We start from the raw sequence: 22,345 nt of genomic DNA on the forward strand, positions 1-22,345 counted from the left end.
GGAATTTATCGATAAAGAACAAGCTTGTGTTTTCTGCAAAAGGTTTTCACCGTGGATTTATCAAAACACAGCACAGTTAGGGCCATAGATTCTAACCTGCACAAACAAACCTCAGTCAGATAAAGGATCAGTGAGGACGGCAGACTTGACTTACATGTTCAACTCAACAACCTGTCTGCCCCTGCGCACTCTCTGCTACGAGGGGTTAACCACACTGATTGTGATTCGACTGGAATCTACATTGGCTGTTATGATTAACTGTTTTGGCTCAGAGTCAGTGTGCAGGCGCTACTTTTTTCACTGGTGCTGCTTTTCGACAGCCTCGCACCTATACATCATGCACGTATAATTACACCCCTTCAAAGATGTGGGAACGTGGCAGTATCGCTAGAACGTGTCATGAGGAAAGAAACTTGAGCAGTTAATTGGTTATTCAGGTTGTAAGCAAACCCCTGTTTTAGTCCCAACTTTTTTTGGAAGAGAAAATGACTTACTTTGATCAGTAAAGTTTAATCACAGTCAAAGGAAATTATGGTGAAAGCTACAAAAAAAGTTCAAATAAAACTGCAGCTTTCCTTTGTTTTTGTGTTTTTAAGGAAACCACCACATGTAAGCCTTGAGACATGAACACCAAAGACAACACTTTTCAATGAAAGGACCCACAAAACGCACACAGTTCTTTTCTCAGTGCTGATGTTTATTTATGGTTTGTCCTCAAGGTTTGATTGACACCAGACTTGACAGCAAAGACTAACGCTTCTCCTTGCAAATCTTTGGAACCTCAAGCATTTTTTTTGAGTAACTGCTCAGTATTGCTGCACCACAGGACAGTAATTGAATTTTGACAAATATAAAGATATATATTTGAAAATTATAAATAAATTTCACAGTGATGGATTACCAATCAAGCAAGAATAATTTCATTACAAAATGAAATGAACTGAAACCAGTGGCTTTGTAGATGGTAAAAAACAAAAACTTTAGATTAACTTAGGAAGGTATTATCTAGCTAAATGTAGCTGGTAAATTCAGATTGATCAGTATCAGTGATGTTATTAATTTAGTGATTAAATGTCAGATTGTCTTTTTGCTTTTGCTTTCAGTACCACTCTGCCCCGACAGCGTATGATACAGTCCTGAAACACCTAAACACAGCTTTCACTGTCCTCTTCTCCATGGAGTGTATACTCAAGATTATGGCATTTGGTTTTGTGGTGAGTATCGTGACAAGAAAATAAATCAAAGATCACTTCTTTTCTGGATCACATCTAGATGAACTAATACGGAATTAGTCTATGTTTAGTCAGAACAAATTTTCTTTCCTGCAGAACTACTTTCGAGATACTTGGAATATTTTTGATTTCATCACCGTTCTTGGCAGCATCACTGAGATAATTGTGGATTTACAGGTAAGATTCTGCCAAGACACCATTCATTTTCACAATGTTGTGACCCTTTTAAAAAAATTTAAAAAGACACAAATAGCCAGCTTTAAATGCAGCGTTCTTTCTTTCCAAGTTTCCTCGAGTGTTACGATCCCCGCTTCTAGACACAACTTAAGTCATGTTGTGATGAATTTCACCATCTGTGTTTTACATCCTGTCTCTCCCTTCTGTCTGCCGCTCTCTCTCACTCTCTCTCTCTCTCTCTCTCTCTCTCTCTCTCTCTCGCTCGCTCTCTCGCTCTCTCGCTCGCTCTCGCGTCACCCTTTCTCCAACCACTTGTGCGTCTGTCTCAGTCGGTGAACACCATCAATATGAGCTTCCTGAAGCTTTTCCGAACAGCCAGGTTGATCAAGCTGCTAAGACAGGGTTACACCATCCGCATCCTGCTGTGGACCTTTGTACAATCATTTAAGGTCGGACACTTTATCATCTATTTTCTGGCAATATAGCAAATTTAACTTTTCTGCCTCGATGATGATGATGATGTTTTAACCACCTGTTGTTGCTGTTTCCTCTCCTACAGGCTCTGCCTTATGTCTGTCTCCTCATTGCTATGCTTTTCTTCATATACGCCATAATTGGAATGCAGGTATCCTTTAACTAATTAACTTGATTAATAATGACATTAAACAGACTCCCATGGCTTTGCCTGTTATCAGCTGTTCCTTTAGCTAAGGCTAACCCTCTAAAACACACAGCCATATACAGGGCTTCTGTCCAACGTCATCTGAATTTTTGTGAATTTTGTCGATCTTTGTGCCCTAAAATGTAGTCGTTCTCTTGTAATTCGTGTGAGCTTGTTTGGTGCGCTCTTTGCCTTCACTGTGTTGATATTATATGAAGCAATCTGAGCCATTTATTGAGAGTATTATTGGCTGTAAGTGGTATTGATTTGGTTGTGTTGTACTGGGATCAGTTGCTTTGTTTTATCTCTGGACCCCAGGAAGATTAACAACTGCTATTGTGGAAGCTAACTGGGATCCAATTAAATGAACAAAAGGAATTTTACTGAAGCAGCCTGTTTTCTGTAGGTGTTTGGAAACATCAAGCTGAATGACGAGAGCCACATCAATCAGCACAACAATTTTAAGACGTTTTTCAGTGCACTGATGCTTCTGTTCAGGTGGGCTTATTAGAAATGAGATCCACAGCCTGATGAGAATTTAACTAAATGTTCACTTTGATTTAAATCAGTACTCTTTGTTGCTTTTTTGTTTGTGTTTAAACTACCAGGAGTGCGACAGGAGAGTCTTGGCAAGAGATCATGCTCTCCTGTCTCTCAGGTCAGGAGTGTGAACCAGATCCCTCCATCGCCCCTCTCGCCATGTCTCCAGACCATGAGGGAGGCTGCGGGACTGACTTTGCTTACTGCTACTTCGTCTCCTTCATCTTCTTCAGCTCGTTCCTGGTCAGGCCTCAGACAACATTCAGTAATATTGCTGCTGTCTTGCACGCTGCTTTCCTCCTCAAATCTTCTGTTGATTTTCCTCTTTAGATGTTGAATCTGTTTGTGGCTGTGATCATGGATAACTTTGAGTACCTGACACGAGACTCCTCGATCCTCGGGCCCCATCACCTGGACGAGTTTGTCCGCATCTGGGGGGAGTATGATCGGTTGGCATGGTGAGACTTGACCTTATCACTGCTGCATTTTTTTACACTCACTTTTATTTTGTTTCAAGCAACTTTCATGTTCTGTCTTTATCCAGCAGAGGGCATCCAAAGGGTGTGAAATATTAAACACCTCAAGGTTTCAGTGCAGACATTAGACACAAGGAGTGTCTAAACTTTACTGTGATAAAATGAACTGTTTTTTGGAGGGAAATATATAATAATAAATAATATGTGAGTGCCATGTTTCAAATGCTAAGGTTTTACACCTCTTTTCATTAACGTCTCCGCCTTCTCTTTTCCTCTGAAGTGGTCGTATCCACTACACAGCCATGTACGAGATGTTAACACACATGTCACCGCCGTTGGGCCTTGGCAAAAAATGTCCTGCCAAGATCGCCTATAAGGTACTGAAAACATGATCACTTTTTCCAAATCCATTATATAGTCTGTACAACACAATACGGATTACAAATAAGGTGGATTCAAAGGAACATACTGAAGGGTATATTTGACTTTGTTAGTCATGTTAAAAATAGATTTTTGTCTGAATATTTATAGAAGCTGAGGAGGATCGTAGTTTCACACAGAAAGAAGAATTGAAATGTTCAACTGTTATTCAGTTAAAGAAAATAAAGACAGACCAGATAATTGGATGATATGATCTTAATAAATGTTGTTTATGTTTAATATCCATGAAAGTATTTTGAAAAGGGTTCTGTTGATATGAGATTTTTCTCTATATCATAGCTTATATTTTGGACTTTGGACTACTGAAGAGATTAAAAGAATAAATAATTAATGAATCATTCTCTCCTTGCGTCTTCCTCTCTCCGTCCCTCGTCTCTGTCAGAGGTTGGTGTTGATGAACATGCCTGTGGACGAGGACATGACAGTTCACTTCACCTCCACTCTGATGTCGCTCATCCGCACAGCTCTGGACATCAAAATAGCTCGAGGTCAGGGTCGCTGACAAGCATGGTGAAAACATGTTACGGATGTAATATGACATTTTGCGCTGCAACCAATCTTGATTGTTTATCTGCAAGGTTATTTTTTTGGTAATCAATTACTTGTTTATATTGTCTATAAAATGTCCCCCCCAAAAAAACCCTCTCAGTTTCAGTTTACTATCACATAAAAAAGAAATGCAAAACGTTTTAATAAATCAGTCATTTCAGCTTAAATGGCATCACTATAACATATTCTATTTGCCAAAGTGGCTGAATGTGATTTTTTTTGTCACAGGTGGTGAGGACCGTATCGCTCTGGACGCTGAACTGCAGAAGGAGATCAGTATCATTTGGCCCTATCTGCCTCAGAAGACCTTGGACCTACTGGTACCTATCAACAAAGGTCTGGCTCTAACTACGGAGGAAATAGTCAGTGTAATGCTGGGAGGCGAGCAGTAATGGTTAATGTAGTGTGTCTGCCCTCACAGATACGGACATGACAGTGGGGAAGATCTACGCTTCAATGATGATAATGGACTACTTCAAACAGAACAAAGCCAAGAAGCTCAGGCAGCAACTAGAAGCTCAGGTCAGCTCATTATTCTGGCACCTTCTTTTTTCTATAAATAGATACATAAATATAATATATTTTTTGAAAAGAAACAGAAGTTTGTCTTTGGGATGTAATTTTGCCAGATATTCATATTTCCTGCATCTTTCAAATTCCTAAATGTGACCTGAATAACTTTGAAAATGAAATTGGAGTAAAATCCTCTGACTTGTCTTTGACCTGTTGTATTTTCGTCCCTCGCCGCAGAAGAGTAACTTGATGTTCAAGCGTCTGGACGCCTCTACCCTCCCGGAGGACATTCTCTCCAACACCCAGCCGCTGCCAATGATGGCTCACAGTGCTGGTTCAGCCCTGTGAGTCCGTGGAACTTGTGCAAAATGTTGTACTTGTGTGCGTCTCCGTTAGTGTTTGCTCACTGTTTTCTTCTGTCCTGACACAGAACCAGAGGAGGCTTTGTAGCTTTGAGCCCGATCTCACCCCAGGAGTTGTTTTTGCAGCCCATGAGCTCAGACACTGATGCGAGTCAACAGCAGAATCTGGTAAGAAAGAGGGCCGACGTGAGCGTACAACGTTAATGAACACCACAGCCATGTCTTAGAGCAGTGGTTCCCAGCCTTAGAAGCATTGTCTGACTCCAACCTGTTGTCACAAGTTGCCTGTGTCTGGGGGTTGTCACCGTGGATGGGTTATGAGGCCATGGGCTGTTCAGCACAGACATATATTTTAAAAAAATGCTAAATTTGAAAACGCATTTTGTGCCTTATTATGCCCTTCTCCCAGGTTGGGAACCACTGACTTAGACTACAGATTTTCACTCTTAAAATTCATGAAGCACATCATTTATCTAAAGCATTTAACCGTACAAAAAACGGTGCTGTTTCAACTGATGACACTGCTGTGACTTTTCTCTCAATGCCTTGCAGAGCACGGCATCGCTGACTCTCTGTGCTCCTGTCTTTGGTTATGTTTTTAGTCTCGTGGAGGTCAGAATAGCAGAGGACGATTGTCAAACTGTTGATGTTTCGCTGTGTATTTACTGTCTGGTTTTTATTGGCCTACATTGCCTGCTAGATGAATGATACGAAATGATTCTGAAATACCCACATGCTAGTGTGCAGAGGAATGCGTTCGGCCCCTGGACAGGTGCTGTCTGGCTCTGTTTGTGTAGCTATTAAGACCTGAATATGCATGACTCCATGTACTTCCAAGCTGAAATATGGATCCCATCTTTCCCTGTGAACTGTTTTGTTTATTGTCCACTCTCGCTTTTCCTCTTCACTCTTTCCTCCTCTCTCACACCCTCGCTCTGTTTCTCTTTCCTCCTCGAAGTCAGTTTTCCTGTCGCTAATCGTTGATCTGTCCGTTTTTGGCTGGGGAATGGCTTCTGATTGGATGGCGATGGTGATGGCTATGATAGATGATTCCCTCAGTGATGAAATGGCTTGTCTGCCCGGACCTCCGTATAGAGGCAGTCCTGGCGGGGGGGACGAGCCTGATCCGTGCTCTGTCTCTGTTCCTTGCCCTCCTCTCTTGTTTCTGTACTCAACCTAGGTGGGCGAGTGCAGTAGGGGGATTGAAGCCCCACTGGAGCTTCCGGTAGGGAGGGGCCTGTGTGTTCGGGCCTCTTCCATGCCCCGTCTGGCTGTAGAGTCGCAGGTACACACATCTTCCACGACACGGCCTCTGGGCTGGATCTCGAGGACTTCAGTGGCTGCATGGGCTCTAAATGCCACAGTGCTTTGTTCCTAACGTGCACGCGATGCCCGAGAATTTTAAATCAGTTAGAGTTTTGGTTTGTCCTTTGCTACTCTGGGAGTCTGATTAAGACTCAATGAATCGTTAGAACGGGGTGTGATTCCTTGAATGCTGATTCCTCGCCTTCTTACCTCAATCCCTTTCATCTCCAGAATAAGGGAAAGACTAAAATGTACTGAGTAAAGCATGATAAAGAATTGCTAAACACACTCTGCACTGGTCCACTTATTTCTGTATTAAATTATCTTAATGTAATTAGTGTATGTATAATGTTTTCTTTGTGCACGTACCCTGTGCTTGTGTGTTTGTCTGTGTGTGTTTTCACATACAAGCAGACGGAGGTTGCGAGCGGCTCTATGAAGCGTTCTGCTTCCACTGTTGGGGATCAGCGTGTGAACGGTCTTTGGCAGGAGGAGAAAAGTCCTGAGCGAGTCTATCGACCTCGTCACAAAAGCTACAAGGCTGCTGGTTTGTCTACTCATCTGTTTATAACCGCAGCAGTCACTCCGTGCATGTTTTTACAAACTCACTACCTTCTTTTATTCTGTCATTTTGTGTTGTCCGCTTTTCTGTACGTCTGTCCACTAGTTTCTCGGTCTGAACACTGGCAGCAGGGCGACAGGGAGCGTGGTCGGTCTAAGGAGCGCTGTCACCTCCTCTCTCCAGACACATCTCGCTGTAACTCAGAGGAAAGAAGCTTGCAGCCCTCACGATCCTCCAGCGTAGAGAGAGCACACCCTCAAGATAAACAGGTAAGTCAGAAAAACTCTCTCCAATTCACTGATGCAGGGACTTGGACAGCACAAAAGAAGGGCCACAAAATAATGAGGACTTTGGCCAAAAACATGATGAAGTCTGTAAAATTAAAAATGAAGAAGGAAATTTGCCGTCCATGTAGCTTTTTATTACATATCAGTCATTTTCACCATTCTTGTTTTACTGTCTTTACTGTACTTTATGAAAGTGCAGCACTAACTTGCCTGTGCTTGTTTAAAATGTGCCCCAATTACCAAATACTCCTAGAGAGAAAATATGCTAAGCCTTTTTCATTATATTTTTACGCCTGGCCACCATGATGGTACATGGTAGGTGGGACATTATGTTGTCATGCTGGCATCTGTGACTGTGTGACTCTGACTCAGTGACTTAATGACTATGTGACTCTGTTACTCTGTGAGTCCATGACATTGTGACTCTGTTACTCTTTTATTCTGTTATTCTCTAATACAATAACTCAAGAACAAGACGTAGTTGAAATCATACTTACACCACAGGTAGTGTAAGTGGAGAAGATGCACTGATTAGATTTTGAAGCACCTTTCTGCTTGAATGTGCATAAAAATGGTAGAACACTAATTCCACAGAAATTGCTGTAACTCTTTAACACTTTGAGATAACAAGTTCAGTTTGATACCAGATATGTAGCATAGCACAGACAAACATTGGTTTAAAAAATGCTGCTGATTAATAAGCTAATTGGATTAATCAGGAGGAAACTGAATTTTCTTGTGAATAAAATAAGTGAAGAACAATACATAGCAGGTATCACACAGGTAGTCTTTATTGAGTAGATGATCTGATTAGATTTTGCTGCATAAATATTATTCTTGTCTCCAGGGCAACAGCTCAGACAGTCCAGTGCCGTCAACCTCAGAGTCCAGCACCCCCAGCGGCCGACGACCATTATCGCAGACCCCAACCCGCTCTCGCCCTCACATCTCCTACTCCCCGCTCGTGTGTCGCACACAAGCCTCCGTCGGCGAAGACGAGGATGAACAGGGCAGCCCAGAGACCATGAGGCGGGGCAAGCCCACCTGGGAGACCCAAGAGGGCGTCGCCGGAGAGCGGCTGAGTGAGCCCGGACGACACCCGTCCCCACCTCGACGGTACCCCTCCGAGCCGTTCCTGGCCTCACAGGAGGACGACCACAGCCCAGACCCCTCTGGCCCCATGGAGACGTTGACCTTCGAGGCGGCCGTGGCCTGCAGCCTGGGACGCGCGAACACCATCAGCTCGGCCCGCCCGCGCTTGCGGACTGGCTGGCAGGTCCCCAACGGACACTTTCGGAAGCGTCTGGCGCAGACGGCCTCAGTTGCGGGCTGCGATCCTCTCAGCGACACAGAGGAGGACGACAGGTGCTAGGGACAGGAGGCACAGCGTGAAAGAGGAGGGTTAATCCCAGAGAGGTGTTTAGAGGAGGACGCTGTACAACAGTGTACAGAATGAAGGTCAATGTGACTCTTTTTGCATCAGTGCTTTGAGGCCATGAGCCCTCTGGATGTTTGGTAAAATGTGAACCCAAAACAACAAAGAACAATACTTCCTGAAACTGTAGTTGCCAATTCACACAGAACACTGACAATAAATAAGGTCTATTTCCTGACTTGTACTTGATGATAGAGAGTAATAATACATCTCAAATAGTCATGGGATGCAGAAAATAAATGAATCGAATGGATCAAATTATGTCATTTGTGTCAATATAAGGTATTTTCATTTCTGAAGATGTTTCTAAATGATTCAGTGTTGCTCTAAACAGTATTTATCTGTGGGGTGTGTGAATATGTAACTACATTTTCTTATAAATTAATTGTTTTGTAAATACATTGTGATCATCACACCATTGCCATTTATTAGACCAGATCAATACAACGAACCATCGTAAAGAGGCGATCTGATACTTTACCAGACAATGTGGATACTAATAAGTAACACTCAATAATGCTGGATTTTTTTACAGTATGAATGAATGTGCAGGGGAAAAACTGCCTGATTTTCCCCATCATTTTTTTTTCTTTTTGGTATTGAGCATAATAAGTTGTTAGCTATGAATACAGTTATAGAATAACATAAAAAGATGCTTATTTGTTATTTCACCCTGCGTTATTGGTCAGTCATGCCTCCACCAAACCTCAGACCTTTAAAATTATTCTTCAAAACAGTCTGTTACCTTTATTTTTTACCGGTCTACGCCTTTTAAATGAGAACTCTCCAACAATTATATTTAACACTTGATTTTTAGAACTGCTGGGCGCGTCATTTTACCATGACCTGATAAGAAAACAAAAGATCTTTCATCTATTTTCACCTTTTTTCTTCCTTGTGAATATTGTATGAACCATTGCAGACGATGACTGTAGAAACACTGTAGACACACTATGACACATTTTTGCTTCACAAATTAACATTGCTCTATTACTTACTAATAATGTACAGAGAAATTATGCTGTTTGTAACATTTAGAGAAAAAAAAAGAAATAATAAACAGGATCAGCTGATGAGCTTTAAAGGTAAAGGAATCTTTGAAAATGTTCATTTTAAGGTTTGTGTATTTGTTTTATTTGCCTGAAGAGGGCCAATTCTGTGAAACTCACTTAACCAAAAACATGGAGATTTGTATCATAAATTCCTGGAATGCAAATACTTTGTGGGTTTTTATGTGTATAATAGCTGTATATACAAATAAAGGTGTCCTCAAGTTGCCACTGTTATTGGATGTCTTTTTATTGTTTATTTTAGAAATTGCGGTAAAACATAAAAATCCTTGATATATGAGACCTTGAAGACTTGAGCATTGCAATATAAATTTCTGCAAAGAATAGATTAAGTGCATTTTCAAAATCTCAGGTTGTGTATTTATTATTCGCTTGATTCGTCACATTTGTTAGCTGTACACACTGAACATACTTTTGTTGCCATTATGGTGGTATCTGAAAAATGCAGGTTTTCTTTTTATCTGTCTCTCTGATAATCTGGAACATAATGCTGGGTATTTTCTGTTTATGTATTAGAGGTTAAAAAGTACAGTTCTAGCAAGGAGAGAGATTTATACAACAGAGGTTTTCCCCAAAGACTTTAACAATCACATTTTCATATTACATTTATTGTAACAATAATGTTAAACAAATGGAAGGTGCTGTACATTCATAGCTTCTACAGTACATTCTAAAAGTATTTAGACCCCTTCACTTTTTTCCACATTTTGTTGCGTTGCAGCCTTTTGACAAACAAAATTAAGCTTTCGTCTTTGAGATGTTTCTACACCTTAAGTGGTGTTAAATTCAGTAAACTAGACATGATTTGGAAAGGCACACACCTGCCACCTTATATTTTAAACAATAAACTGTTCATTATGATGCATCAATGTGTAAGTATTTTAAAGTTCTAATACAAAAATACACAAGGATTTTTGTATAATCTATTTTTTTTTTAGCTGTAAAAGAAATGCAATGGAATATTAGTGTAGTTTATTACAATTTATACCCTCAACTGTTTTCTGATAATTTTTGTCATTTTTTACATATAAAACTTTTTCATTTTATTTAAGAATAATTTATTATAATAATTGATTTATCGATGTACTTTCTATTAATTATTAATCACTAGTTATTTATTTTTATTTTATTGTTGTCATTAAGCGGGGGTGGGACTTGGCTCATTCTTGGGGCAACGTCACAAAAATCATCCAATCTCCGCCGCAGAATCACAAACCCCCAAATACGTCATATCCAACCGACTGATAACATGTCGTCCGGTTGAAGAAAGAGCTAAGAGCTAGCAAGGATGCAAACTGTTTAATGTAACTCACGAAGTTAAAAGGCGGAGATGTCGCTACGGTCCAACTGTCAGGCCGCTCAGTCTAACAGCCACAGTTGCCGCTGAAGTAGATATTTTGTAGAAATTCCGATTCTCACAAAGGAATGAGCGATACTTATCAAGGAAGTCGGGCGAAAAAGTAGCTAGCTCGGCTGCTAGCTATCGTTAGCCAGGGAGTTCTTTGTTTTGTTTTTCCGTGTAAACATGAAGAGAAACTAATTAGGACGTTTGCTTTGACATTAAACGTTTATGTAGGAGTTTTCTAATCATGCGCAGCGTATCTTTGGTGGCTGGCAGCTGAGTGTAAATCCATGGTTTCTGGGATAGTAGGAAGGCAAAACTAACATTAGCCACCGAGGGCAACTTTAGCAACAACAAGATCAGATTGTTTTTGTTTGTTTGTTTGTTTTAAACGTCGGCAAGGAGGGCAGGAGCGGAGATACGAAGACATGGGCAACTGTCTCAAGTCTCCGACATCAGATGATATCTCTCTTCTTCATGAATCCCAGTCAGACAGGGCGAGTTTCGGTGACGGGATGGATCCGGATCTGGAGCCGCCTCCGCCGTACCAGGTGAGAGGCTGCAAACACACACTCACCTCCCAGGTGATTAATCCAGGAAGGAAAAGTTTCAGCGACATGTAGGGCAAATGATAAGCAGGGCGGTGTTCGTTAAGGCCATAAATATTAATATGCAGTAGGTATTGTGCATGAGAATATGTGTTTCGTGTCTGTGGCCTTTCTACTAGTCATCCCCGACTGACGCTGACACCTGAGTAAACAAATAGTCTGAAGTGTTATTTTGAATAACTGGCTCGTCAGCAGTCTCCAGACCAAACAGCTGCTTTATGTTTCAGTTAATTCCTGTCAGTCCACTTCCTGTAACAGAGCTGATACAGGCGGAAAGCTGTGTTTTATTCTGTGTTTGTTTATCTAACATTGGTATTTGCCTTCTCTAACCAGGAGCAGGCTCACATGCCCATGTACCATCCCACGCCTAGTCAGGCCCGTCTGGCCACCCAGCTGACAGAGGAGGAGCAGATCCGCATAGCTCAGCGTATCGGTCTTATCCAGCACCTCCCTAAGGGCGTTTATGATGGAGGGCAAGACGGCTCCGAGAAAAAGATCAGAGAGTGAGCGTTTTACTATTACTGCATGTGATGTCTGCACAGAGGGTGGTTGCAGACCAATAGAGCTGAGCTGTATGAACTCATTCAGATATCTTTTTTCAATACTTCTAACGTGAATATTTATATTGTGGCACTTTAAAAATGTGATGTAATATTTAGTCTCATGCTGCATGATGTGGTCCATAGGAGACAGTATGGAGTGTTTGTAATTGGTATAAAATGGCCAAGGATATGCAGGTGACGCTGTGTTTGTTTTTTATTTTTGTGCTGAAATGATTAGGTGATTAATCAGTGTGCCTAATGACAGAGTTAATCAGTAATCATTTTCATATTCTATTAATCCTCAAAGTCTGAGCTGAGGCTGTTGTATGATGTATATCTAATGCCCTCTAAACTAACAATATTTTTTTAGTTTTAACTTCTAAATGTGAGTGTTAGCTGCTTTTTAATATCTTTTATATATGATGTAATATTTTTGTTGGTTGGAAAAAACGAGTAATTTGAAGATATCATCTCGGGCTCCTGGAAATAGTGATGGCATTAAAAAAAAACATGCTTTTATAGGCTAATCAATTAATCTTTGCAGCCATGATGCTATTAATATCATTAGTAATAACTGGTGTAATGGCCAAGGAGAAGCAGCCACTTCAGCAAGCTTAAAAAAGGGCTCAGAAAAATTGAACTTAAGGTCATGTTTTCATATTGGTTTGTTTGTTTTGTTGTTTTTTTTTTTTTGTTTAAAGATATTAGATTTACAACAAACAGAAAAGCACTAAACTTCAACGTTTGAGAAGTTGGAACCAGATAATGTTTGAATGTTTGACATTGCTCAACTACCTCCTTAAAGGAATAATTTTCAGGCCTACATATCTATGCATTATGTCTTTTTACACTACAAAAAGACAGCAGTGCTGTTATATGAAGATATCACAGTAATGTAAATCTTAGATGATTTGTAGTCTCATAATTAAGCTTTTCATTTCATCCATTTGCAGGTGCGTGATCTGTATGCTGGACTTTGTATACGGGGACCCCATCAGGTTCCTGCCGTGTATGCACATCTACCACATGGACTGTATAGACGACTGGCTGATGAGATCCTTCACCTGCCCCTCCTGCATGGAGCCTGTGGATGCTGCCCTGCTCTCCACCTACGAGACCAACTGATTTTTCAGCCCCCCTCCTCCCCCTCCTCCACGCTTAGATCAAACACGGCCCCTCCAGCCCCAAAACCCACACACACACACACGCAGACCCAACAGCTGCCCTCTTAAAGAGTGTGAAGAGCTGAAAAAAGAAAAGGCTAGTTGTTGTCTTGCACTTTGAAAAATTCTGAATTTACTCACCCAATGTTGGCCTTCCATGTCCCCGGGTCTAAATAAGCTGGTCTTAAACATCAGTTACACAAGTCAGCTTGAAACTGTTTCCAGTCAACCCTGCATGATTGTGTTTGTGCGTCTTTGTCATGCTCAAGCAGTGTCCGGTGTTGACGATGAGCACGTGGGATATTTGTGTATATATGTGTGTGTGTGAATGAGCTGTTTGGGCTGTTTTATGACATTTCCACTTGAGCTGGTCTCAGTGGCGTTTCTCCCCAACTGACCCCCTAGTTCACCTTCATTCCCAGTCAGTGGTGATTTAAACGGACGTGTAGTTTAACAAGTTATTGACCAAAATGCTAAGAGGTGTCGCTAGAAATCTGCTGAACTAAATTTAAGGTTTTCTGTGGCAACAATGAGCAAATACTTCCTCAACATACCGATCTCCTAAACATGCTCACACATCAAAATGGCCCTACACTTTGGAGATGTGGGAATACACAGCTGAGGAAGAAATTGCTCGCCTGTTAGTCAGGATTACAAAAAAAATGCACACACTTTACAGAAATCACCCAAAGTTAAAAGTACACAGTGATACTTAAAAAAAGACTACATGATTATTGTCTTTGGCTAATCCAAATAGCCAGGCTTTATAAAAAATGCTTTGAGTTGAAGGGAAAAATGATGATGTGTAATGTGAATGTTTCACCAGACGGTGTGTAAAGTAGCTGGCAGCCAATGTAAAGGGCTCATTTGTGCATGGGCAGGTGGATCAGTCAGTCAGAAATTAGAAATGCTTGCACACACTTTTCATCTGATCCTCAGATTTGCACTTTACTTATAGGACAGTATCTAAAACAATATATTAATATATGTACCTTATAACCTTGCACTATCAATACTTCATTCCTTTATTTCCTGAGATGCAAAAGTCATATAGTGGATAAAGGTATTTTCAAAGCCGTCAGTAGTCACTCACCACATTGAAGTAAGCCTGAAGATGTATTTCATGAAATCTGTGACTCAGTAGTGTGAGCCTCTGCTTTGTTCTGCTTGATTATTTTTTTTTACTCTTGTGTGTTTTGTGTGTTACTGAAGGGACAGGGGTTTGCTCAGCGTTAAAGGAGAAGTTGGACATATTGGAAAATGTGCTCATTCGCTTTCTTGTCGAGAGTCGGATGAGGAGGTTAAGGCAACTCTTGTGTCTGAGCGTAGTATGGAGTTGGAGCCGAGAGACTTGTCAACTTAGCTTAGCATAAAGACAGAGAACAGAGAGACACAGCTAGCCTGGCTCTGTTTAAAGTTGAAAAATATCCTCACCAACACCCCTAAAGCTCAGAAGTGAACACTGTTTCTTGTTTGATTAATGTGTATGTGGATAGTAATGTAAACACAATCGTGGTTTTACAGGGAGTTATGTGATGTTCAGTAATAGATTGTCATGGCATTTAACTTCTTGTAAAAGGACAGATTCTCAATTTTATGTCTTTTCACTTACAGATTAAACAAATAAGTTATATCATGTTAATAAGTGAGTTTCGGGGTGCTATAAACTTTCAACTTTTGGACAGAGTCAGGCCAGCTGCTTCCCCTTGCTTCTGGTTTTTATGCTGAAATAAGCTCATCACCTTCTTGCTGTAGCTCCATATTTACTGTAGGAGACAAGCGAGTGAATAAGTGTATTCCCAAAAATGTAATACTATTCCTTTAAAGAAGAAACAGAAAATATTGGGGTGAATACACACTGCTACAGTGTCACTTTCTTTGTTATACATCACATTTGTTTGTGTTGTTACACTACAGTGAATGTTTTTTTTGTCACTTTATTTTCATTCACTGTGGCAGTAGTTATTGTTTGGTGGTAGTGTGGCTGTTTTTTTCTGTCTGTTACCTCTTGTTTTATTGTTTACCTTTACATCTTTTTTCAATTTAAATTAGTGTAAAATTCACTGTGTATTTAGGACATTAAGTATATAATTATAACACTGGTTGAAGTCTGGCTGTGCAAACCTCTGTCCCGACTGAATTTCAGAGTGTGAGAGACTTCTCATATGGTGTGATAGTTAAAACTGAGATATCAAGTTTTCCATTGAGCCTTTCCTTTGCTGTGTTTTTTCAACTTAAGTTTGTTCTGAAAATTAATATTTCCTGTAATCTTGTTTTATTTCTTTCTTTTTGGAAGGCTGAAAAGCCCCCATGTAAAAATGAATAAATAAATAAACAGAAAAAACATATATTTGGTTTTGTTTGATTAAAGAACAGGCAGTCCTCATCTCCACAAAAAAAAAAAAAATCAGGAGTGGTTTATGAAGTAGACTAAATGCACACAGTGGAGCAGATTTGTGACCATATGATCACCAAATGAGAGATTACAGAACACACTATTGCAAAATATTTCTTTGAGCCTTTCATTAATGCAATCCTAAAATCTGGCAGTGGAGTAGAAAACGTGACTGAGTAATCAGGGTTCTCTGTTTGACTGATGTGGCAAGCAAGTCCAAGCCATATTAGTAATGTTTAATGCTTTGTTTCCTTGGCTTGCATCAGCTGGGGATGAAACATGTGAGTAAAATAGCCTGTTAAGAACATGTGAGATTGGAGTTATAATTACCAAAACACAAGGTAAATCCTCATCTAACACGAGATGAGACCAGTCAGACCAAACGAATGCCTTATGTACAAATGTAATTTTCTCTGGGTCAACACATTGTAATACAAGCACCGTATATCCATCTTTATGCCCTTAAAAAGAATAACTGATAGTAACATGCCCTTTGTCTCTTTCATTCTTTAGATTAAGCAGTGACACGCTTAATCAGCTTTGCAGCACTGCAAGATCTGCATGCTTTCACTTTTTAGATTAGATTCAAGACAACTTTGAGTAACACAATGAAGACAGACACGGAAAGGTCGCTTGTTCAAATGCGATACACTAATGAGATTTTGTGTGGAAACATATTAAATCTCCACAAACATCTCAAGAATTTAGTCTGAGGGATTATTGGCACTGCTTTTATTTGCTGAAGCGTCAGTTGATACTTCCAGAGAAGTGTTTGCTTTTTCTAAGAAAACACAGCAAATATAGATAATGATGATAAAACTTAAAAACATGTTTTTGCCTGTCTCAAACACGGAAATCAGAGCACAGGGTCAGTGGGATTGCAGATGGGAAGAATTCACGGTCTTGTCTAAAAATACTTAATCCAGTAAAGGGCAGAATCTCTAGCCACTATGTTACCCTGCTACCTTGTAAGTAGGTACTGAACATGCCATATAACAGATGAGTACAAAACAGAAGAGCGTATTGATAAGGAAGAGTTTGTTTCTCCAAACACAAAATAATAATGTGACACAGCATATGAATAAATCCATGTCTTTTATTAAACCAGTACTGACACTTGAGGGATACAACTTCCAATACATTCAAGTTGAGACGACTTGGAATGTCCAAAAAGATTTACACCATAATATTTTTCTTTTCTTTAACAACCATGATTGGCTGCAAATGAGGATATGATAATTTCTCAAGAAGAAAAAGCTTTATTTTTTTCACATTTAGTCTTCATTTATCCCTAACACTGTGTGGCAGTTGGTAACCCTGTAATGGCCGACCGCTTTTGATTTCCAAAGTGATGCGTCGTTAGGGTTTGTACATCCCGTGAAAGGTGACAGGAATGCTGCACTCCACTTCTGCTCTGGCAATCTCGGAGAGATCCTTGGCATTGAGGATGAGAAGATACGCTGGTCTCTGGGAGCCGGGGGCCGCCACGATGGTCAGCAGCACTCCTGTCGGCACAGCACGAGATCATCGAAAAACAGTTTCTATGATAGAGTTAAATCTGTTTTTAAGTGTTTGCGTTACTGCTGACATACCGTCATCCTCATCTACGCCATCAGGAGTCTGGACAAACAGGGGCTCTGAGGGGTAGGATTCTGGCTCTTGCCATACCCAGGTCTCCTTGGTTTTTACATTCAACTTGCAGATCTGCGCATGAGGGTAAAAAAAATTTAGTTTGTTGCATACGCTCTGCATCATGTACGACTGAAGGCATTTTGTCAACATACCCTGTCTGGTATGAAATGGTTGAGCCCCAGGCCATAGGTGTAGCTGTAATTCTTCCCTCCATACTTTCTGTAGTTGATCTGAGGGAATTCAAATGCTACAACAAAAGGGTTAAATAATGAAGATATCTGTATCTAATATAAATGAATGCCTCCACCACGACTGAGTAAATGAATTTCGAAGGTTGTGTCTGTACCTTGGCGAGGCCCAGAGAACAGCACCTCAGGCTCCAGCCAAATTGTCCCATCAGCATGCATCACTGCCGTGGCTGTAGTGTACGGCAGGCTAATGAGGTTCTTCCCCTGCTCTTCCTGCATCAAGGCCATGATAAGTTTAGAACAAAATAAATAAATAGAAAAAAGATTTCACATCTGCTAACTGGCAATTTGAGTAATTGTGAATGAGTAAGAGTGATTTGCCTTGTGGACGTCTGTGGGAATAACATATCTGCGGACTTCCGGCTGGGGTGCCATCATGGCTGCCTTCTTTACCTCCTCCCAGTTGGCTCTCAGGTTGGCCAGCCAGAGGTAGTTGTACACAAACTCAAATCTGCACGAGAGAAATAACAGTGAGCGACGCAAACACACCAATGTCAAACAAATTTGCAGATGATATACGAGAGGGCTTACCCTTTCCAAGCGCACAGGTCGACAACAATGAATCCTTGGTCTTCATAGGTGTTGATGTGATGGAACATGCCAATGCCTGCACCCTTGAACTTGTGGTCGATGTACTCTCCTGGGTTTTTCCTTGCAATGTGGAATAAGGTCTGTGAAGAAGACATCAAAATAGATATCATAAGAATTTAGGAGGCAAATTGATGGAAATGAATCACCAAAGACGTCAGTCTACTCCAAGGTCTTACCCCTTGGTTCTCATTGGACTCAAAGCAGTCCATGTAGTTGGAGCCCCGGATGCTCCAGGCACTCAGGAATTTCAGCAGGTTGATTTTCACGGGGGTCTCCACAAAAACGAAGTAGTTGTCTGACATGCCGAAGCTGAAATCAATGTGGAGGGAACATTAGAAGCTTTCCACAATGATGCTGACAGCAACATGCCAAATTGGATTATTATTGACAAAAATCAACACACCTGTGCACATAGGAGGGCTTGAACCTCTCAGCACTGGGGAACTGCACCACCACCTTGGACTTCTCAATGGGATCAGACTTGTCTATGAAAGAAAGCGAAGGCTGAGATATTTGAGGGGAGCCCACCTCTATTAAAGCAACCGTGTGTGTTTCTTGTTGCATCCCCGTGATACCATTGCTTATGCCAACCTTTCTGTGTAGGTGGGATCCTGACAATGTTGTAGGCCAGTGTTGCTCCTTTACCCATGCAGTTTCCAATATTATACACTGTACCATCGCGCTCAATGTGAGGGTGGGCTGTCACCCCATTAATGTTGACATAGTTGCACATATCAACCTGGATGGAAAATAAAATTTGACTGTGCTCTGTGGTAAGACCAGTTTTTCTACAGCTAGAATTCAGTGATATATTTGTAACGATGTACCTTCTTCAGTGTCTCCAAGGTGTCGGTGTTGACTTTAGTGATGTAGTTGGTTTCTGTGACAGCATAAAAGTCCTCGCCAACAGGGTAGACATTCACCAGGCAGTTGTCTGTGACCTCAACACCCTTGAAGTAAGAGAAAAACCTGCCAACGAAGAAAGAAAAAGAAGATTTCATCTCACATAAAGGTGTGTTGTCAAAAGGTGATGTCATGAGCTCAAATGTAAAGTCTGGAGAGTTTAGAGAGCAGAGACAGTGTATTCAGCAGTGTAAAAGCATAAAGGGACAGAGAGGAAAATAAGTCTTGTTGGATAAAGATTAAATTGAATTTATATTCTATGGCGATAAACATCCAGATGACAGCGACTGCGAGGACAAGGCTGAGAAAATTCTGTGTATCTGCCGCGTGCAAACCCACCTGGAGAAAATGTTCTTGCAGGGATCAGGATATGCAAATGTACCAAACTCAGTGATCACCACACGCTTCTCTGTGATGGCTCGCACATACGCATCTGTCCTGATAAACCTAAGACGGAGGAGAGACTGAATAATGTACAATCTAATTCCAAAACACTACAGGAAATCTTTTGAAAACACATTTCACTGAAATGTATTGTTCATATCATGAAAGCTTCTATGAATATATCCTTAAATGTCTGACTGGTTGAGCACTTAAATGTGTTACTGTGACTTGGCAACTGATTTAAAACAAGGCCAAAAATGAGCCATGTGTTCCCTAGCAAAGCGTTTCATAGCTACAGATCTGAAATCTAACCTCCCACACATGGTTTAAGAAACTTTTAGAAACTTGAAGTTCACTTGCATTTGGTAATCTGTCACAGTGGACATTATTTCTTCCTCTCTTTTTAAGTTGTTAAAGCTCATTTAAAGATGTCATGTACATCACACAACTGTACATGCAGCTGCTTTTGAAAAGTCTTCACAGCATTCCCACACAACAATAACAGCAACAATATAAAAATGACATAATGCTCAGAGATGGATTACATATCTTAAGTGCGTTGTAATATGGTATATTATGGACATGGGCAAAGCCGTGGTGTTGTCCTTAAAGTCTTACTTTCGGAAGTAGGTGACCTGACCGTTCTTGAAGTCGAATTTGTGCATAAGGGCCTGGCCATCGAAGAGGTGATAGAAAGGTTCATCTCCGATCTCAAAAAGCCCAGGTCCCAAACGGAGAAGACTCCCCTTCAGAAATGAAGGGATCCTACCTGTAAAACACCCAGAGATTGTTAGTAAAAATAAGTTTATAAAGATGCATTAAGAGCCTGCTTTTGATGGCAGGTATGTGCTGTCTGAGGAGAGAAGAAAAAGACTCATTCTACAAGTAAATTTCCTAAACAGTGCAGTTGGTATCTGAATGTCAAACAGTTATTTGCCTGCTGTCTATTTCTGGCTGAGAGATGAAAAACAAACCTGTGACTGTTGTTGGAAGAGGCTCAGACAGCTCCTCGCACGTCTCAAAAATCTTCTTGTAGCCACCAGCTGGGTGCTCAAATCTGTCATCAGAAAAGTAAAAGACATCAACAAACACTGCAGCCAAGTAAACTTAACTTGATGAAATTTCCAGCAAGTCAAATGCACAAGTCTGTTTGTTTAAATCATGAAAAGCTGTATTGGGTCATGCAGTTCATGGTTTAAAAGTTCACTGTGAGCTTTTAAATCCTTCATCGACTGCAGACGCACTAACCACACAGGGTCATAGGGGCCAAGATGCAGAAATTTATATACAAATTATGAGTTTTCATTTAAAAGCAAAACTTCTCATTAGGTACGCTAGATTTCAAATATGTAGTCCCTACTTCCAACTTTTTGGTAATCAATATGAGATTGTTAAAAAATTAAAAATGGCACCTGGAAATGTTGTAATTCATGAGAAACTCACCGGCTGACCATGTTTCCTTCTGGTTGTTGGCAACACACAAAGCAACTCCTAAAAAAAGCCCTTGGTCACTTCTGAACTGAAAGTCTTCTGACGTCCCAGTGGATTTTGGGGTATTTATTCGTCTGGTCCCCCCTCACAGTCACTGCAATCAACACTCTAAACCTTTCTCCGGGCCAATCATGCCACACCGTGAACAAGAATCCCATTGTGCCAAAATCCTCAGCTGGATGACTCAACGCCCCCCCACCCCTCTGAAACCGGATTTATTGCAGAGAATATTTATTGCACAGAACCATGCTGGACCAATGTGTTGCAATGGTGCATGTGATTTTTTTCTTCTTCAATTGTGCATTTGTGCTTTAAATTATAGTCATGCTGAGTCGTACTAAGTGCAGTATATTTCAGAGTGTTGATGCAATGTGTAGCAAGTCTTAAAAACAACAGACCTGGATGTGGATTTAAGTAGATTAATTCACCATATGTGTAATTCATATTAACAGCCAGTACAAATTAACAGTCTTGGCTGCATGTGTGTTAATTGCTGCAGTCTCAGATTTTTAGAGGTATGATTTTATCAAAAGAAACACTGGGATTAAGCCTATAGCGTCCAAACAACAAATGTTTTAGGATTTCAGGACACCTCATTTTGGATTTTCTGAGATAACAGATTAATAGAACGAAGATCTGAAAAATATTGTGAAACAACAATAGCAGTGGACCTTCATAGCTATTATTGGGTGCTGTTGTACAATGAATATTACACACAAAGCTAACTGGATGAAATGTTGTTCTACTTTGTGCACCAAAATGCCTGAACTTGCTTGTCTCAATGCAGCTATAATCCAGGTGTAGGGATTATGTTTGACGTGGCCTAAAGACAAAGGGCCACATTGTTTCTCCTGGGAAAAAACACAATTAGTGGGGAGAGTTTCGCCAGACATAGTTTTGTCACTGGCAGGGTTGTGGTGTGGCTCCCCCAGCCAGCACATGTCGACTGAACATTTCTGTGACAACTAATTAATCAACAAGGATTTTTAAAACTGAATTGAAGGGTCAGTGGTCAAAGTGGTGCCTGAGGTGGTGACAAAGGTTCAGCTGGTGTTCATCCACACCTCTGGAAAAATTATTTTGCTGTCAAAGTGGATCAAAAACAACAACAACAACAACAACAAAAAGTAAAAAGTTCAAATTAAGTTATAGTGATTTAAAATACTGAAAGGTTTCTTAGCTTTTTTGTTCTTCACATCTTTAATTAAGTTGCTATAGGTCTGATGCTTGAGTTTGAAGCCAGTCCATTTAGATATGTGGATGTGAAATTTACCAGTGATCAACAACTGAGTTGTGTAGGAAAAAAATCACTTCCACATGATACAACATCACATCAGATATATCCATCTGCACATTAGTTCCTATTTTCCTATTCATAAAACCCTGCATATCTAATCAAAATAAACATTAACTGATTTATTGTTTGGCTTGTAAGA

At 40.5% G+C, this 22,345-nt stretch overlaps 3 protein-coding genes across 4 annotated transcripts in view; 2 read left to right on the forward strand and 1 right to left on the reverse strand.

Moving 5' to 3' along the window:
- Positions 1–9,826, forward strand: part of cacna1eb (calcium channel, voltage-dependent, R type, alpha 1E subunit b) — a 56,000-nt gene extending 46,174 nt beyond the window's left edge. For both annotated transcript variants that reach the window (XM_051069974.1, XM_051069975.1), the window contains 17 exons: positions 1,104–1,214; positions 1,329–1,409; positions 1,739–1,858; positions 1,969–2,034; positions 2,477–2,568; positions 2,679–2,853; positions 2,941–3,068; positions 3,367–3,463; positions 3,910–4,015; positions 4,305–4,412; positions 4,498–4,598; positions 4,827–4,933; positions 5,020–5,119; positions 6,132–6,236; positions 6,668–6,803; positions 6,924–7,087; positions 7,953–9,826. In XM_051069974.1, the coding sequence (XP_050925931.1) occupies positions 1,104–1,214; positions 1,329–1,409; positions 1,739–1,858; positions 1,969–2,034; positions 2,477–2,568; positions 2,679–2,853; positions 2,941–3,068; positions 3,367–3,463; positions 3,910–4,015; positions 4,305–4,412; positions 4,498–4,598; positions 4,827–4,933; positions 5,020–5,119; positions 6,132–6,236; positions 6,668–6,803; positions 6,924–7,087; positions 7,953–8,477 (2,322 nt within the window). In that variant the 3' untranslated portion in view covers positions 8,478–9,826. The remainder of the gene's footprint in view (positions 1–1,103; positions 1,215–1,328; positions 1,410–1,738; positions 1,859–1,968; positions 2,035–2,476; positions 2,569–2,678; positions 2,854–2,940; positions 3,069–3,366; positions 3,464–3,909; positions 4,016–4,304; positions 4,413–4,497; positions 4,599–4,826; positions 4,934–5,019; positions 5,120–6,131; positions 6,237–6,667; positions 6,804–6,923; positions 7,088–7,952) is intronic.
- A 1,014-nt stretch (positions 9,827–10,840) lies between these two features.
- Positions 10,841–14,898, forward strand: LOC108883386 (RING finger protein 11). The gene is made up of 3 exons (XM_018676456.2): positions 10,841–11,503; positions 11,894–12,063; positions 13,056–14,898. Exons 1-3 carry the CDS (start codon positions 11,381–11,383, stop codon positions 13,225–13,227), a joined length of 465 nt encoding a protein of 154 aa, XP_018531972.1. The 5' UTR covers positions 10,841–11,380; the 3' UTR covers positions 13,228–14,898.
- A 1,840-nt stretch (positions 14,899–16,738) lies between these two features.
- Positions 16,739–21,097, reverse strand: rpe65a (retinoid isomerohydrolase RPE65 a). The gene is made up of 14 exons (XM_018676457.2): positions 20,862–21,097; positions 20,393–20,475; positions 20,037–20,187; positions 19,374–19,481; positions 18,959–19,100; positions 18,723–18,870; positions 18,535–18,616; positions 18,308–18,440; positions 18,072–18,211; positions 17,862–17,991; positions 17,639–17,753; positions 17,445–17,539; positions 17,253–17,364; positions 16,739–17,165 (listed from the first exon to the last, which is right to left on the reverse strand). The coding sequence occupies exons 1-14, from the start codon at positions 20,870–20,872 to the stop codon at positions 17,020–17,022; spliced, it is 1,596 nt and encodes a 531-aa protein (XP_018531973.1). The 5' UTR covers positions 20,873–21,097; the 3' UTR covers positions 16,739–17,019.
- Between the last annotated feature and the right edge of the window lie 1,248 nt (positions 21,098–22,345).

The sequence above is a fragment of the Lates calcarifer genome, linkage group LG4, assembly GCF_001640805.2.
Source record: "Lates calcarifer isolate ASB-BC8 linkage group LG4, TLL_Latcal_v3, whole genome shotgun sequence".
Classification (NCBI taxonomy): domain Eukaryota; kingdom Metazoa; phylum Chordata; class Actinopteri; family Centropomidae; genus Lates; species Lates calcarifer.